This window comes from Procambarus clarkii, chromosome 21, assembly GCF_040958095.1.
Source record: "Procambarus clarkii isolate CNS0578487 chromosome 21, FALCON_Pclarkii_2.0, whole genome shotgun sequence".
Lineage (NCBI taxonomy): Eukaryota > Metazoa > Arthropoda > Malacostraca > Decapoda > Cambaridae > Procambarus > Procambarus clarkii.
The window spans coordinates 34,597,514-34,615,985 of NC_091170.1; the positions used below are offsets into that span (position 1 = coordinate 34,597,514).

The 18,472-nt window shown below is 44.2% G+C and overlaps 1 protein-coding gene across 3 annotated transcripts in view; it reads left to right on the forward strand.

The window, feature by feature from the left end:
• Positions 1–18,472, forward strand: part of LOC123760748 (uncharacterized) — a 165,566-nt gene that overhangs the window by 109,900 nt on the left and 37,194 nt on the right. For 2 of the 3 annotated variants that reach the window (XM_069328299.1, XM_069328302.1), the window contains exons 2-5: positions 7,270–7,456; positions 9,006–9,333; positions 11,956–12,084; positions 15,323–15,464. In XM_069328299.1, coding sequence (XP_069184400.1) covers positions 7,276–7,456; positions 9,006–9,333; positions 11,956–12,084; positions 15,323–15,464 — 780 coding nt within the window. In that variant the 5' untranslated portion in view covers positions 7,270–7,275. The remainder of the gene's footprint in view (positions 1–7,269; positions 7,457–9,005; positions 9,334–11,955; positions 12,085–15,322; positions 15,465–18,472) is intronic. The other variant, XM_069328300.1, reaches the window with a different exon arrangement.

The window sequence follows — 18,472 nt, forward strand, 5'->3', positions numbered from 1 at the left end:
GAGAGAGAGAGAGAGAGAGAGAGAGAGAGAGAGAGAGAGAGAGAGAGAGAGAGAAAGAGAGAGAGAGAGAAAGATCCACATCACATACAGACATTTACATACAAATCTGTAAGGTGACGAGATTAACGGGATGTTAGTATTCTATATGGAGCGTTTTGGGGCTATTTAGTGCCTGTAAGTGCTGCCTCGCCGGCTGACATTACCAAGCTCTTGTGAATATTAATTTGTGACGTTTCTACAATGTAATACTTCCATGCGAATGTTAGACTAAATTAGACACCCAACCCGCACATCGGAGAATAATGAATGTAACACCTTTCAGGTCCGTCCTGTACCATTTTCAGGCACGTTATTGCTTATTGTCCACTGTTAAATTGTTCCGATTAGGTTCAATTACTGTTTTTTTATGGGGAGCGGAGGGCATTCATCATCCCTGTTTGTTAAGGTTGGGTAATAGGCCAATTCATCACATATGGTACGGTGATTCTTGATATATTTTTTTTTTTACCTATTCACGCCCTTCTAAACCAGGCAGCTGTTGTCACTTTCTTCCCAGGTGAGGATATGTTATGTAGTCATTACACATGGGAATAAATCATTGATCCTTAGTGGACATGTAAAAAAAACAAAATAGGTAGTGGAAACGCATTGAATAATTTACCTGTCCCCCCAAAAAAAATCAGTTGCAATTAAATAATCTATCGTAAATATTTAAATCTCTCCAAATGTGTAAACAATAATTAACAATAGCTAATACTGTCCAAGGAATTTTTTGGATGAAGTTGATTGATTATGTTGGCACACCAAACACGGTGACTTCGTTGATGTTATAGTCCCCGTTGATGACATGGACTTCATTGATGTTATAGTCCCCGTTGATGACATGGACTTCATTGATGTTATAGACCCCGTTGATGATATGGACTTCATTGATATTATAGTCCTCGTTAATGACATAGACATCACTAATATGAGCCCCCCGTTGATAACAGGACCATTGCTGTCTTGGCGTTGCTCGCGCGTAGCGGAAACATCAACAACCCCCCGCCAATTACACAGAAATCACAATAGCGTGATGCATCAAATGAACAAATCTACAAGGGCCGTGACGAGGATTCGAACCTACGTCCGAGATCATCCCATACGCTCTTTAACCATGTCGTAGCTCAGTCGATATAGGCAGCGTCTGGGATGAGATCTCGGACGTAGGTTCGAACCCTCGTCACGGCCCTTGTGGACGTGTTCACTCCCCGCCAAGATGTGCCATATCTGAGCACCACATCATCGCCTCCCGCCAGCCTCAGACACCCCGTGTTAGTAAGAACTTCTCTCGGAGCAGCAGCCGCCGACGTCCCGACACTTCCAGTGGCGTGATTTCAACCACCCCGACCAGATGACGACGCACGTCTCCTTACCACGCCGTGGAGCGTAATGGATGGAGCGTATATGACCCCTATACGCGACGCTCACTTTGTTTCACCTGTCGGATCGTTCCCCGCATAGCCTACATTGCCTCAGCCAACCCCATCCCCCCCCTCTCCTCCCTCCCCCCTACACCGTTCGCGAGCTAGTTGTGACCGGAAGGTGATACACGTGGGGCGGCCCTCACAACAGCCCCATTCTATCACTATCAGTTCAATTGCCACCTTGCCGGTTGAACGCTCTAGGCAAGTGAAAGAACCTTGTGCGACATTGGTCCGTCCGGTGAAGGCGGATGTCCGCTGAGGGGCCCCTGTTCTCAACACCGTCTTCAAGCACGGGCCCCCTTAATTTTGCAGCGCGGGACCCTTAATTCTGCAGCGCGGGCCCCTTAATTGTACAGCGTGAGGCCTTCAATTCTATAGAGCGTGGCCCTTCAATTCTACAGAGCGTGGCCCTTCAATTCTACAGAGCGTGGCCTAAAATTCTACAGAGCGTGGCCCTTCAATTCTACAGCACGTGGCCCTTCAATTCTACAGCGCGTGGCCTTCAAGCGCTGTAGAAGTCACAACATCATATATACTGTCACCTCCATGTAACAATAACCATATATACTCTCACCTCCATGTAACAATAACCATATATACTCTCACCTCCATGTAACAATAACCATATATACTCTCACCTCCATGTAACAATAACCATATATACTCTCACCTCCATGTAACAATAACCATATATACTCTCACCTCCATGTAACAATAACCATATATACTCTCACCTCCATGTAACAATAACCATATATACTCTCACCTCCATGTAACAATAACCATATATACTCTCACCTCCATGTAACAATAACCATGTATACTCTCACCTCCATGTAACAATAACCATATATACTCTCACCTCCATGTAACAATAACCATATATACTCTCACCTCCATGTAACAATAACCATATATACTCTCACCTCCATGTAACAATAACCATGTATACTCTCACCTCCATGTAACAATAACCATATATACTCTCACCTCCATGTAACAATAACCATGTATACTCTCACCTCCATGTAACAATAACCATATATACTCTCACCTCCATGTAACAATAATCATATATACTCTCACCTCCATGTAACAATAACCATATATACTCTCACCTCCATGTAACAATAATCATATATACTCTCACCTCCATGTAACAATAACCATGTATACTCTCACCTCCATGTAACAATAACCATATATACTCTCACCTCCATGTAACAATAACCATGTATACTCTCACCTCCATGTAACAATAACCATGTATACTCTCACCTCCATGTAACAATAACCATGTATACTCTCACCTCCATGTAACAATAACCATGTATACTCTCACCTCCATGTAACAATAACCATGTATACTCTCACCTCCATGTAACAATAACCATGTATACTCTCACCTCCATGACCATGTATAGACGGAAACGCTGTTCTGAAAATGGAAAAAATAAATTTCCGAAACATCTGTAAAAAAAAAAAAAAATTGAAAAATATAAACAATATATTTTCTCTTTAAAATGAGTCCGGAAAGGTCAAGGTTGTAGACCACTACGCCACGTGGTATAACAGGCAGTTGACGCCAGACCTTCAAAACTCGATAGATACCTCGACGTGTTCCATTGTTCTTTAGCTGTGTGTGTGTGTGTGTGTGTGTGTATATATATATATATATATATATATATATATATATATATATATATATATATATATATATATATATACCTTCTCATCGTTGATAGGACCTTTTTAACTCTTGATATGACCTTTTAACCCTTAATATGGCCTTTTTAACTTTTCAAATAATTTTTATGTCGCAAGAAACTTCTGCTTAATTATTATTATATAGCATATGTATTTATTAATCTCAAAAATATATATATTTACTGAGGAGGGTACCTGGCGTTGCCTGGGTCTGTCTGTCTACAATCTGTCCATCCTTCTATCTATCCATCCATGTATCTATCCATCGTTTCGTCAATCTCTCCATATATCTGTCAGTATAGCTATCCATCCATCTACTCATTCATCTATCCACTCATCTATCCACCCATCTCTCATATATTTATCCATCTTTATATAAAAATAAAGGTGACGGAAGCGATGTCAACAACTATCGCGGCATCTCCCTCCTCAGCGTCGTTGGCAAACTCTTCGCCAGGGTCGTCTTGGTCAGGCTTCAGATTCTTGCTGAAAGAGAGTCCTTGCCCTAAGTCACAGTGCGGTTTCAGAGCCGAGAGATCGATCTCCGACACGGTGAGACAGCGTGATCTCCCTGAGACAGCGTCAAGAAAAGTGCAGGGAGCAGAGAAAAGCCTTTTATATCGCCTTCATTGACATTACCTTTGACCTCGTGAGCAGGGACGGACTCCTCAAGATCTTAGCCAAAATTGGCTGCCCACCCACCCTACTCAGCGTGATACAATTGTTCCACGAGGACATGAAAGGTACGGTCGTGTACGACGGCTCAACATCTGAACCATTCAACATCAACAGTGGTGTTAAACAGGGGTGTGTTCTTGCTCCAACCCTGTTCGGATCTTCTTCGCGATCCTCGTCAAGCATGCCTTTGGAACAACCACAGAGATCATCTCTCTTAATACAAGATCTAAAGGAAAGCTCTTCAATCTATCAAGACTCCGAGCAAAGACGAAAGTACAGATGCGAATCCTCAGGGAGTTCCTCTTCGCCGACGACGCAGCGATCACCACACACACAGCAGAAGGCCTGCAGCAGCTACTCAACCGCTTGGCCGCAGTCTGTCCCGCATTCGGCCTGACAACCAGCCTGAAGAAGACACAGGTGATGGGATAAGACGTCAATAAGTTACCCCTGTACAAGCATCACAAACTGCGAGCTGGAGGCGGTCCACGAGTTTGTGTACCTAGGCTCCACAGTCTCAGACACCCTTTCCCTGGACACTGAGCCCAACAGGCATATCGGGAAGGCCGCAACAACACTGGCCAGGCTCACAAAGTGCGTTTGGGCAAATGTCAAACTGACAGTGCACACCAAGGCACAAGTCTACATGGCATGTGTGGTGAGTACTCTTCTCTACGACTCGGAATCCTGGACCCTGCGCTCTCGCCAGGAGAGACGGCTCAATACCTTTCACATGCGGAACCTGAGACGCATCCTTGACATCACGTGGACAGACGACGTCACCAACAACGCATTGCTCGAGAGAACAGGAGTCCCTTCAGACCTCAGCAGCGTTTCAAAGACGCCGACAAACGCGACCTCAAACAGCAGAACATCGACATCAACACTTGGGAGACAGCAGCTGCGCACAGATCTGTCGGGAGATGCAAAGTGCAGAGGAGACTCCAGCAATTCGAGGAGTGAACTTAAGAGACAGGCAGAGGAAAAGAGAGTTCAGAGGAAGTCTCTCGACCACTGACGGACGCAATCGCTTCGGCGATTATCTGCATTCGCTGCGGTCGGGACTGCTGTTCTCGAGTTGGCCTTCACAGCCACAGCAGACTGTGAAGCAGCAGTCACAGCAGGACGCTGCTGTGACAGCCACAGCAGACGCTGCGTCCAACCAAACTCCCAGGGCACAGCTCCATAAGCCTACGGGATTGACGGATGTCTACTACTACTATGTATGTATGTATGTATGTATGTATGTATGTATGTATGTATGTATGTATGTATGTATGTATGTATGTATGTATGAATGCATGTATGTATGTATATATCTGCATTTCTATCCATCCATCAATACGGCTATCCATCCATCTATCCCATCATCTTTCTCCCAATACATCCATCCATCCATCCATCTAACCTATTCATCTCTCTCTATCCATCCGTTTATCTATCCATCTATCTCTCAGTGTTACTATCCATCTATCTATCCATTCATCTACCTATTTATCCATCCATATATCCACCCATCTGTCTATCCATCAATCTAGTCATCCATCAATCTATCCATCTCTCTAGCTATCCATCTTTCTGTCCATCTATCTTTTCATGTTACTATCCAACTATCTATCCATCCATTAACTCATATATCTCTCCCTCTATCGATCCGTCTATCCTTCCATCTACCAATCTATCTATCTATCTATCTGTATATCTATCTATCGTCAAAAGGATTGGAACCTAGTTCCGTTTCAGTGAAAGCCTGGAAGGGTTCAGTTGAATCCCAGAATGCAACTCTTTTTGGAACATGTCGTGGCTTAGTGGTCTAAGGCGTGTGCTTGGCGAGTACCCAGAGCATAGGTTCGAGTCCTTGTCACGGCTCCTACTGATGTTCTTATACAATTATTATTGTATGTTCATTGTTAAGATAAAATCATGATTGTATGCTGATTGTTAACATACAATTATAATTGTATGTTCAATGTTTAAGAAAAAATTATTATTGTATGTTCTATGTTAAGATAAAATAATTATGTATGCGCTATGTTAAGATAAAATAATTATGTATGCGCTATGTTAAGATAAAATAATTATGTATGCGCTATGTTAAGATAAAATTACTATTATAGATCGTTATGATTGTATTAAAATACATTAATTTCAAGGCTTCAGGCATACGATAAGAATTTTGTTGAAGATTTAGATACAGAGCAGCAATTTTGTTGAAGATTTAGATACAGAGCAGCAATTTTGTTGAAGATTTAGATACAGAGCAGCAATTTTGTTGGAGATTTAGATACAGAGCAGCAATTTTGTTGGAGATTTAGATACAGAGCAGCAATTTTGTTGAAGATTTAGATACAGAGCAGCAATTTTGTTGGAGATTTAGATACAGAGCAGCAATTTTGTTGGAGATTTAGATACAGAGCAGCAATTTTGTTGGAGATTTAGACGTAAGACAACAATTACTTGGAAATTTAGGCATTGGGAGCCAAACTTTGTTTTGTTGTTTTCGACAGTTAGACCTAAGACAAGAATTGTGTTGGAGATATAGGCAGAGGGTCACTCATATCTTCGTAAATTAAATCTTTCTCAAGTTGAGGGGACGGTGGGGTAAGTAATTATCAGAAGAAGGGAGACCGGGCCGGGAAGACTATGGAGCTGTTAAAACTTTCGTCTTCTGCTTGATCATAAGTGTCTTGTGTTTTGCCAGGAGACATGGAATTTTTTTTTTTCTCTTTCTTCTTTTTCTTCTTCTTCTCAAGGCTCTGTCCTCTTTACCTGTCTGTCCTGCAGTCCGGCTGGAGATAACTTCATCTCTCAATGAACTCTGTTCCAAGGTGCTATTAGAAATATTCTTCAAATCAACAGCCAGAATTTTAAGCCAAGATCGTTGTAATTATTTCTCAACATTACCCGCAGGCAATATTATATTATTTCTTTTACTTCACACTTTTTCCCTTACGTGAAGGGAATCTTTTTACCCCAAAATGGGATGAATAAATGGCTTGGCCGTATCACTAACAACACCGAAACACGACATGCTCAGCTCTAATTACCTGCTTCAGAATACACACACACACACACAACCCGCCAAACACACACCGAAACTACGACGTTGGTACAACGTTCGAACAAGTTTTAACACCTCCTAACCAGTTATAACAACCAATATAGCAAGTTGTAACAACGTTCTAATACGCCATAAACACGTTAAGCCAAGATGTAACAACTTTATTACAAGTTGTAACAAGCGGAAAATAGAGACAGTTTCGGTTTGTGTTTCCAGGGAACGGACTATGTCCTGACACTACCGAGACATGTCCCGGTAATGTGGTGTCCCAGCCGTCACACGTATGTCCTAGGAACATGTCGATCTACGGGCGTGTCCTTGTAGAGTATATGATGTCAGTATTTCCTTCTCTTACAGGCCACTATGTCGACGGTCGTGAATGGACTTCGAGAGGAGGATTCCTCCCAAACCAATACCCACGCCCACACCCAGGCCCACACCCACGCCCACAACTATCAAGGGCGCACGCATCGGGGTCACATTCTTCCCATGTTAAGCTTCAGTGCTTCGACGCCCACTGATGAAGAGAATCCACTGGATACGAGTAAGTATTTATACCAATGAATAGAGAGAGAGAGAGCAAGAAAGAGAGAGAGAGAGAGAGAGAGAGAGAGAGAGAGAGAGAGAGAGAGAGAGAGAGAGAGAGAGAGAGAGAGAGAGAGAGAGAGAGAGAGAGATTAATATATTGGATATCAGAGATAATTGTAAACAAAAATAAAAATTAATGCCCAGCAAGGCCTCAGAAGTAGACCAAAGCATTCTTTGTGTTTAATGAATGTAAATAAGAGCTTAGTGAGTCCTCATCTTTCATATTTAATAAATCTTTAAGAGTCGACCAGAGTTCCAGAGTCATGGAGGGTTGCTAATGTGGTGCTGATTTTTAAGAAGGTAGATAGTTAAAAACAAAAATGATTAAGAAATAAATTCAGAAGACACAATTGTTACAAACACGATCTGCATAGGGGTTTTCAAAATTGACGAAAGATATACAGATGATGTAGCTGTTTGCTGATAGATGCAAGGTTATTAGGTTAGGAAATTATAATAGAATTACCAGATAGCAGCTTGACAATGTTGAAATTGCGACTTTGAATAGATTATGTGAGAGTAATTAGTAGCAGGTATATTACAACTGAAAAATCATGCCGTAAAACTAGGGAATAAAGGCAATAGGATACTGGAATACATTTCTAGAAGCGTTAGCAATTGAACATCTAATATTATTCTTCAGAAATATCCTGGCCTTGTTAGGTCTCATTTAGGTTATACAGTTAGGCTTTGGTCTCCATACAATAGGATGGACATAAATTTCATTAAACGCTTTCTGAGAACGATGACAGCGTTAATCCCTGGAGTTGAAAGCCTCCCGACATGAAGAGAGATTAAAAAAATTGGCTAAATTTAAATTCTCAAGAAAGATGAAGAATTAGGGGTGTCATACCTGAATTGTACGAGTGGATGAAGTTTGTTTAACTTCCCACTAATTAATTAATTAATTAATTAACTAATGAGTGGATGAAGTGGGTGAAGTGGAAGTGGGATGAAATGGGGGGGATATAATTGTGGTGATAAATATATCAACACAAAAGGGAACTGGAAACAATGGACATAAAATGGAGACATTTAGATTCAGTGAAGAGCTGGGAAAATATTGTTTTTGGAAGTAAAGTTGTGCATTTAAGGAATAATACCGTACTTATGGCTGTGTGTTTGGATAAACACACAGTCCCTGTGATATCATTATTGACTTATGTTAAAATCCATATGTATATTATATTTTATAATGCATGTAAATATATTCTCGCGTTTCGGTAGAAGTTAAATATGTATTTATGAGTATTTTGTAACTGGATGCAGACTATTCTTATGATAACCAAACCACACACACATTAGAAGATGAAGGAACGACGACGACGACTTTTCGGTCCGTCATGGACCATTATCAAGTCGATTGTATGTAAATTCTAAAATTGTATAGAATACTCTTCAATTGTAGAGTGCCCCTGCCCCCCATCACCCACTCTACTCACCCACCACTCATGTCGGTGGGTAGAGTGCCCTCTACTACCTCATGCCCTCCTTCTTTACCACAGATCCGGTCCTAGCCATCGACACGCCAATTTGGGAACACCCTGAGGACGTGATAGACTCCTCCCTGGGCACGGAGACGCCGCCGGGGCCCCAACAACACGGGGACTACAACTACAACCACCACAACACAACCCACGACGACCCAGACTCGGAAACGACCCCTCTGATCGACGTCGACCCCGTCGACGTCGTTTTGGTCGACGGGGTGAGGGGTGAGGAGGAGAATGATGGGGAACTGGACGAGCGGACACCCCTTCTAGGGGGCGCTGGTGGAGGCGATGGTGTAAGGGGTCTCGGAGGTCTGGCTTTGCCTGTCAACATTAGCAGACGGTGAGTAAGATAGACGGGAGTACGAGGTAGGCGGATCAGTGAGGGTGTATATGCACTTGTTTCCGTCGGTTTAGCTGGCCAGCGAGTTGTATTGGCCATCACTGTTGTTTTGTGGCATAATTGATATTGCCACTTCAAGAGGAGCACCGGTATGTAACCCTTGGCCTAGCCAAACATGTACGCACCCAGTTTCACCTAGTGTATACGCCTTTGTGTGTGTGTGTTGGCATGACACATGTACACGTGCGTGAGCGAGACACTTGCAGGGATACCGACAAACAATATAGGCAGTGTACGGCCGGAATAGGGTACAGCTGCACTATGGGTCACAGCTGCACAGAGCGGCGTGGCAGCCTCAGCTGCTGCAGAAGAAACAGCAGACATTTATCAGTGTGTAAACTGGTTGACGATTGGTACCGCCAGGAAGGCTACCGTAAACCTGAAAATTGAGCATGGAAAAGCGGTGTTAAGATGTTTGGGGTCATAATATAACAATTTTATTGATTATTTTAAAAAGTATCCTCATGTTGATATTTTAAAACAGAGAGGAACAGAAGTATTAATCTATATAAACACTCTAAAGGTACAGTAATGGCAGAATAATTAGTTAAAATATAACTGAATTAAGTGGCCTCTAGTGGATAGAGGGAAACGTATTATTACAATAACAGAAACATGGATGAATATTAAAAATCAGGAACTCTTAGTGGATTATATAATCAAACAATCCACATTATTTACACTGATAGATTAGCTGAAGAGAGAGAGAAACATGTCAGAGAAAATCTATAAAAAAGAGCATAAAACAGGGAACAAAATCTGAGCCACACACACAAAAATGTACTTAGCCAGAATGATAAGCCGTATCTAGTCTGAAAATAGCGGATGATACATGATGATCATCATCCTCCTTCAGAATCAAAGATGACCCATGACTTCAATATATCTCAGGCTGAAGGTCAGTGGCTGCGTGTCAGAAGGTGGAGAAGGAGAAGACCCATCTGGATCCAGAAGGCTCGCGTCTGCCCCCATCCACACGCCCACACGCCCACACGCCCACACACGCTGTGGGTGGGTGCTCATGCCAGAGGCGAAGATTGCTCCAGTTTTGCACGCGGCGCGATTCCTTTTGGGCCTCTCAGGTCCGGTCCGGCTATTCTCTGCCGGAAGAGGCACATAATGTCACCTTGAGGTGCCTTTGAAGGCTGGTACATAACTTTGGTGTTTATTGGTGCTGCTAGCGTGACCGAAGTTGTCTCAGAGGCTCGTGAGAAACAGTCCATTTCGGGCAGCATGATTTACTGTATGCGGGTGTTGAAGGCGCTAGCATTGCCAGCATTTTATACTTCCTGTTCATCTTCATTACTTCTTGTTCATCTTTTTTGACTCCCTGTTCATCTTCATTACTTCTTGTTCATGATTTGTACTCCCTGTTCATCATTATTATTATATATGGGTCATTATTATTACTCCCTGTTATTTATTGTTACTCCCTGTTATTCATTATGACTTCATATTCATCATTATTACTCCCTATTCATCATTATTACTCCCTATTCATCATTATTACTCCCTATTCATCATTATTACTCCCTATTCATCATTATTACTCCCTATTCATCATTATTACTCCCTATTCATCATTATTACTCCCTATTCATCATTATTACTCCCTATTCATCATTATTACTCCCTATTCATCATTATTACTCCCTGTTAATTATTATTTTTTGTTAATTATTATTTATCCCTTATAATCATTATTACTCCCACTTCATCATAATGACTCCCTGTTCATCACTATTACACCCTGCTCAATATCACTACTTTCTGTTCATTATTATCACACCCTGTTCATTATTATTATACCGTGTTCATTATTATTACACCGTGTTCATCGCTATTATTCCCCCCCCCCCTGTTCATCATTTTTACACCCTGTTCACTATTCTTAGTCTTGAATATTCCTGGGCCCTGGAACTTGCAATCCTCCCCTCGACCACAAACAAGGGTCTCCTGACTGGTGTTCTGAGTGTTCATCAAATGCAGTAACACTGGGCCGTATATTCCAGAATGAACATAATTGAACATCATTTATGACCTGCTCTTCAGATAAGGATCGTGAATTGTTATATTGACATTTGATCCGGTGTTCCCATAAGACCACAAATCAAGCAGATATTCAGTTTGGTGCTTTATAAGTAAGTTAATTAACTTCACCTTTGACCTCGTGTTCCTATAGGCGCATATAGTGGGGTTACAAATCAAATATAGATACTCATAATTTGCCTATTGTTGCCATGTTAGGGTCACAAATCACCCTAATCTTTGACCTTGAATACCCCCAAACAGGGGACTCAAATCACCCTAACCTTTGACCTTCATTATCCCTCCATTCAGGGGTCACAAATCACCTTTGACCTTAAGTACCCCCAAACAGGGGTCACAAATCACCTTTGACCTTAAGTACCCCCAAACAGGGGTCACAAATCACCCTAACCTTTGACCTTGAATTACCCCACCCCCCATACAGGGGTCACAAATCACCTTTGACCTTAAGTACCCCCAAACAGGGGACTCAAATCACCCTAACCTTTGACCTGGTGTCCCCCTCCCAAAAAGGTCGTCCTCCCATGTGGGACTCCTGATGGAGAACGGGGAGGCCCACCCAGACATGGAGACCTCCATCGCCTCCTTCCTACGCTCTAAGTCAGAGTCAGAGAACCTCACTTCAAACGTCACACCCACTAGGTGAGGCGGGAGAGCCAGGCAGAGTGAGAGAGAGAGAGAGAGAGAGAGAGAGAGAGAGAGAGAGAGAGAGAGAGAGAGAGAGAGAGAGAGAGAGAGAGAGAGAGAGAGAGGGAGAGAGAGAGAGAGAGAGAGAGGGAGAGAGAGAGAGAGAGAGAGAGTGGGGGGGAGCCAGATGAGAGTGCACCTGGGGGGGGGGGAGTGCCAAAAAGAGAGAGGTAGAGTGTCAGAAGTGAGAAAAGGAGGGAGGGAGAGAGTGACAGATGGAGGGAGAGGGAAAGAGTATTAGCTGGGGAGGGGGTGAGAGTATTGTAGGAAAGGAAGAGAGAAACAGAGGAGAGGGAGATAGTATCAGAGGGGGGAGCGAGAGTATCAGGAGGGAGAGTAAGAGGATCAGAAGGGAGGGAGGGAGAGTATTAGAGAGAAGGAAGAGATCAACAGAAGGGGAGGACGAGAGTGCGTTACTGCCTATATTTGAGCATATTCGACATTCTATATTTGAGTGTGTAAATATATACAGGTATTTTGAACTCTGTGTGTATTTAATATCCGCTTACAGTTAGCTTTATTTTTGCTCATACACTGTTTGCTTCCCGCTTGCAGTTTCTTGAAGTGTTTCAAAGCAAACCATTCTCAAAGCACGACGCTTTTCGTTACAGCGGCCGACCCCCAACAGACAGATTCTGAAGAAAAACACAAAATGAACGAGCGGTACACTCAAATTGGTGTTTTTTTCCCCATGTACAAAATTGTATCGTTGTAAATTATAATTTAATACAGAGCTATGTCCAGATTAGGGTAAGTTGGGTTAGGTTAGGTGTTTCTGTTCTGTTTTCAAGTATTTGTATTTGCAGTAAGAGGGGCGAAGCATTTACGCAGGTGAGATTCGAACTGGGGTCGTCAGCGAAGCAATATTCGTGAAATGTTCGAACGCCGGCAGTAGTTTAGGGCGTGTGTAAAGCGTTTTCGTTCACAAACCGGGGGTTTGGTGGTTGACCGGAATGACCATTTGGCCTTTAGTGACGAGGACGGGTGGATGGATGCGTCCTTGGGGTCGACCCCAGGACAGAGCAGGGCAGAGTGTGGGCTGATTGGTCTCATAATGTTTGAGTGTCTCGGAGTGTGTCTCTGTGGTTCAGAGTGCATGAGTGTGGCTGTAATGTTGCACTCATTGTGATGGTAAATGCAGCACGTCCCCTTAAACAAAGGCCAAGTACGTGTTAATCTCATAGCCAAACCCCCTTTCCCCTTGTTTATGAACGAAAATCACCCCTATTCACGACTCACAACTGATGGCGTTCCAACTTTTCTCAAACGCTGCTTCCCTCACTTCCTCTGTTCGAATCGCACCTCTGTAAATGACTCAACTCCCTAAATACACATAAAAAGAATTGCCAACAGAACATAAACACAAAATCTAACATTATATCTATTTTGAACTATTTGGGGATGCCCGCCGCTTGTAAGTAAATGACCTGAGGTTATCTTGAGGTTATCTTGAGATGATTTTGGGGTTTTAGTGTCCCCGCGGCCCTGTCCTCGACCAGGCCTCCACCCCCAGGAAGCAGCCCGTAGCAGCTGTCTAACTAGATAAAACTGTCTAAAGATCGGGTTAGATAATTTAAATACTTTCTAACGGAGCCAAAACACCTAACTTATCCTTGGCCTAACTGTACACAAAATTACAATATTCATGAATATAAAATTATATTCGAGAAAATATTGTGTAAGCAGGCGACGAGTCACAATAACGTGGCTAAAGTATGATGACTAGACCACACACTAGAAGGTGAAGGGACGACGATGTTTCGGTCCGTCCTGGACCATTCTCAAGTCGATTGTGTTAGGTTAAAGTGCGTTCAAGTGTGTATAGGGTCGGGCGGTGCTGGGACGAGCCTCGCCTGAGAATGGGTTGTGTAAACAATTGTCTGTTGCTCGGGGTGTTGCGTGTGTGTGACGCAGATCATATATTCATGAATCAAAGTGTGATTGTTGCTCAAAGTGATTGCAAGATGGTGTATGTTATTGAACATAAATATGTTGCTTAATGTGTTTGTTGGTCAGTGTGTACTTTCGTGGCTGAGTGTATGTGTGTGTGTGTTTGTGGCTGAGTTTGTGTGTGTGCGTGTGTGTGTGTGTACTCACCTAGTTGTTTTTGCGAGGGTTGAGCTTCGGCTCTTTGGTCCCACCTCTCAACCGTCAATCAACTGATGTACAGATGCCTGAGCCTATTGGGCTCTATCATATCTGCGCTTGAAACTGTGTATGGAGTCAGCCTCCACCACATCACTGCCTAATGCATTCCACTTGTTAACTACTCTGACACTGAAAAAAAATCCCTATAATGTCTCGCGATGACCACCCGTGCTAAATAATATCGTTGCAGACCCTAGCAATTCCCTTGATATTTTTGTATGTAATGATCATGTCTCTTCTGTCTTCCAGCGACGTGAAGTTTAGTGCCCGAAGTCTTTCCTCGTAGCTCATACCCCTCCTCAACTCTGGTACTAGTCTGGCGGCATACCCTTAAACCTTGAGTGCGTTTGCATGTGTGTTTGCGTGTGTGTGTGTGTGTGTGTACTCACCTAGTTATGCTTGCGGGGGTTGAGCTCTAGCTCTTTGGTTTCCGCCTCTCAACCGTCAACCTACTGGTGTACAGATTCCGTATGCGTGTATTTACCATTTGTATATGCAGAATCAATGCATGTGTGTGTGTGTGTGTGTGTGTGTGTGTGTGTGTGTGTGTGTGTGTGTGTGTGTGTGTGTGTGTGTGTGTGTGTGTGTGTGTGTGTGTGTGCGTGTGTGTGCGTGTGTGAGGCAGAGTGCGTGTGTTTGTGCGTCAGTATGACGTTCTTATAGTGCCCATTTGTACCTTCTTACGTTTTTGTTTAATTTATCAATGTATTTTCATTCTTCTTTCCTTATCTCCTCAGTCCATCCACTTGGGCTGGACGGTAGAGCGACGGTCTCGCTTCATGCAGGTCGGCGTTCAATCCCCGACCGTCCAAGCAGTTTGGCATCACTCCCTATCCCTCCCCCCCCACCCCCGTCCCATCCCAACTCCTTATCCTCAATCCCCCTCCCACCCCCTCCTGTTTTCAGCCTCTCATTCCTCTGTACGTTTGTCTGCATGTCTATGTATCCCAATCTGTGTATGTGTATCTGTTGAGCATGTATGAGTATCTCTGTCTGTCTGTCTGTCTCTCACCATAGAGACTAACCCTGGCCTCCTGTCTACCAGTACTCAGACGAGGGAGACGGGCGCGGCGTCCTGTCTAGTGTCCGCCGACCCCGAGCTCTTGGACGTGGCCAATCACTTCGTGATGGAAATACTGAACAGGGCGCAGCTGGAGGCCACCAAGAAGCTTCCCGCCACCGATAAGGTAAACAAACTCTTTCGTTTCTGCAACTGAGCTTTTAGTTCTTTTAGCGATGATTATATATATATATATCTTTTTTTTCTAACGCAGGTAAGTCAATAGATCCCTTTATCTAAAGATTATCTTTATCCATTTTAAAGAGCATCGTTAAATTGATTTTAAATGAATGTCCTTAAAAAGTTACTAATTTGTTTCTTGAGTTCTAAATGTATTTGAACACTTGTGAAAATAAAATACAACATACATCAACTGTATCTTTTGAAGTGCGGCGAGACAGCGCTGAAAGATGACACTACAGGGCCACTATACCCTCTGTTGTGGGGCACTATGTTCACACCTACTATACTCTTTTCTGCTGTGTTACCTAGTTGTTCAGAAAGAATTTCCCCTTTCCCAGGCCACCATACCCAGGCCACCATGCCCAGGGGACCATACCCAGGCCACCATACCCAGACCACCATACCCAGGCCACCATACCCAGGCCACCATACCCAGGCCACCATACCCAGGTCACCATACCAAGACCACCATACCCAGGCCACCATACCCAGGCCACCATACCCAGGTCACCATACCAAGACCACCATACCCAGGCCACCATACCCAAGTCACCATACCCAGGCCACCATACCCAGACCACCATACCCAGGCCACCATACCCAGGCCACCATACCCAGGTCACCATACGCAGGCCACCATACCCAGGCCACCATACCCAGGCCACTATACCCAGGCCACCATACCAAGACCACCATACCCAGGCCACCATACCCAGACCACCATACCCAGACCACCATACCCAGGCCACCATACCCAAGCCACCATACCCAGGCCACCATACCCAGACCACCATGCGTGACAGAAACTTTTACTTTTTCTGTTAAGTGTGAGATTAGTGGGTTGGTGGTGATTATTTTGCCAGCTTATTTCATCTCTTCCCACTTCCTCCCCACCCCCTTTGTCTTGATTAATCAAGGTTAAATGATTTCAGTAATTTTGTTGTGAAACAACACAGTGGGGTAGTGGAGTAATTTGGGACAATTGGAGGGGTTAGGGTGGCTTTGGCTTTCGGGGGGGGGGGGGGTAAGGGGGGGGGGGGTAAGGGGGGGGGAGTAGGGATTACAGACAAGAGGTGTGGTGGTTGACTGGGTTAGGGGTGACAGGCTGGGGGGTATAGGTGACCTGGCAGAGGCCGAGTGTGGCTGCATTTGGCCACACCCTTGTCAGGGGGGATGTGGATGGTAAGGGCTGGGAGGGATGGGGGTGGAAGGGGCAGGCGTCGGGACAGGAGGAAGATGTGATGGGGTGGGTGGATGACGTGGGGGGGGGGGTAGCCAAAATATTAGCCAATTTAAATGCTTGTAAGGATGTTGGTATTATCTGACTGCAATTGCATGTAACATCACCACTTTGCATTTTGTTCAACGAAAGCCATTTGGAGTCTTGCAGCAACTTCATAAGGAACTCGTACAGGGTTCAGGATGCACAGGTGCATCCTAGGGGCCTCGTAGCCTGGTGGATAGCGCGCAGGACTCGTAATTCTGTGGCGCGGGTTCGATTCCCGCACGAGGCAGAAACAAATGGGCAAAGTTTCTTTCACCCTAAGTGCCCCTGTTACCTAGCAGTAAATAGGTACCTGGGAGTTAGTCAGCTGTCACGGGCTGCTTCCTGGGGTGTGTGTGTGTGGTGTGGGGAAAAAAAAAGTAGTTAGTAAACAGTTGATTGACAGTTGAGAGGCGGGCCGAAAGAGCAAAGCTCAACCCCCGCAAAACACAACTAGTAAACACAACTAGTAAACACAGGTGGAGCAAAGCTTCTCTGTGAGCGTGGTCCTTGTCGACCGGGCTTCTCAATGAGTCGTGATCAGTGACTTATAATTAATCAATCACTGATGAATAGCGATGAAGACCCCGAAATGAATCCAGAGCTGAAGGTACCTGTGTGAAAGGCAGTACTTAAAGGGCTTTACGCCAACACAATATAAAACTAAAATAACTTTTGTTTACAGAGTGAACGTGCGCAAACATTGGGTGCTTATGTTACTTTGGATTGGCCTCGACGAAGCTAAAATCGCATCAGAGACACTGGAAGGCCTAATTGACCGACCACGTGGTCTACTCATGAACAATCCTGCTTTCCCACTTTCTATAACAACCAGTCACTGGTTGTGAGTGATTGCAAACTCGTCTTTCCCGACACTTCCGGGTTGTAAAGGAACAGAGGAGTTTAAAACTGGATATTCAGACAATGAATATAATGGCATGCACAATCAACATACTAATGACCTGTCAAATGGACAGTCAAGGCCACATGCACATATAGCAAAACCAGGAGCAAACTTGACCGTGATACGCGCACACTCTGACAGGTGCAACACTCACCATACCACACAGACAATCAGGTGTTCACCATCAGGTCTGACTTAACTGGAACCTACACCTCTTGCTGGCGTCTAGCAGGCGAATAACTCTGGTTAATCATAGATAATTGGCACACAGAAAGACAGAAACACACACAGAAATAAATAGATTTTTGCCCTTACATTAAAGCTGGCCCTCAACACACTCACATTATAGACTCATCCACACAGCTTGCAAAAGATCTCACGAGATGATCTTGGCACTCGCCCATGACGTGGCACCACGTTGATACATTGGTGTCGGGCAGTCCGTCTCCCAGAACCACGTACTGGGTCTCAACAGTGCCCCGCACGTGGCAGCTATGCAGATCATACACGTGGCAATTAGCAGGCAGACACCTTTCAAGGGACTGCACTATGTGGCGTGGCAGGTGTACAGGTATCACTGATTGCTGGACTTTTGTCACAGGTGCAGCTATAGCGGCAGGTGTACAGAGGGTGATGGCAGTGGTGGTTCATGGCAGGTCAAGTGACGGACCACTGAGTGGCGGCTACAGTCTTGGTTCTTCCCCTTAACAGCGTTTAAAGCATTTCAAATGCAGGCTCGCGGAAGTGGCACTTCCTGCGTTCGCACACGCTGTTAGTTGAACAG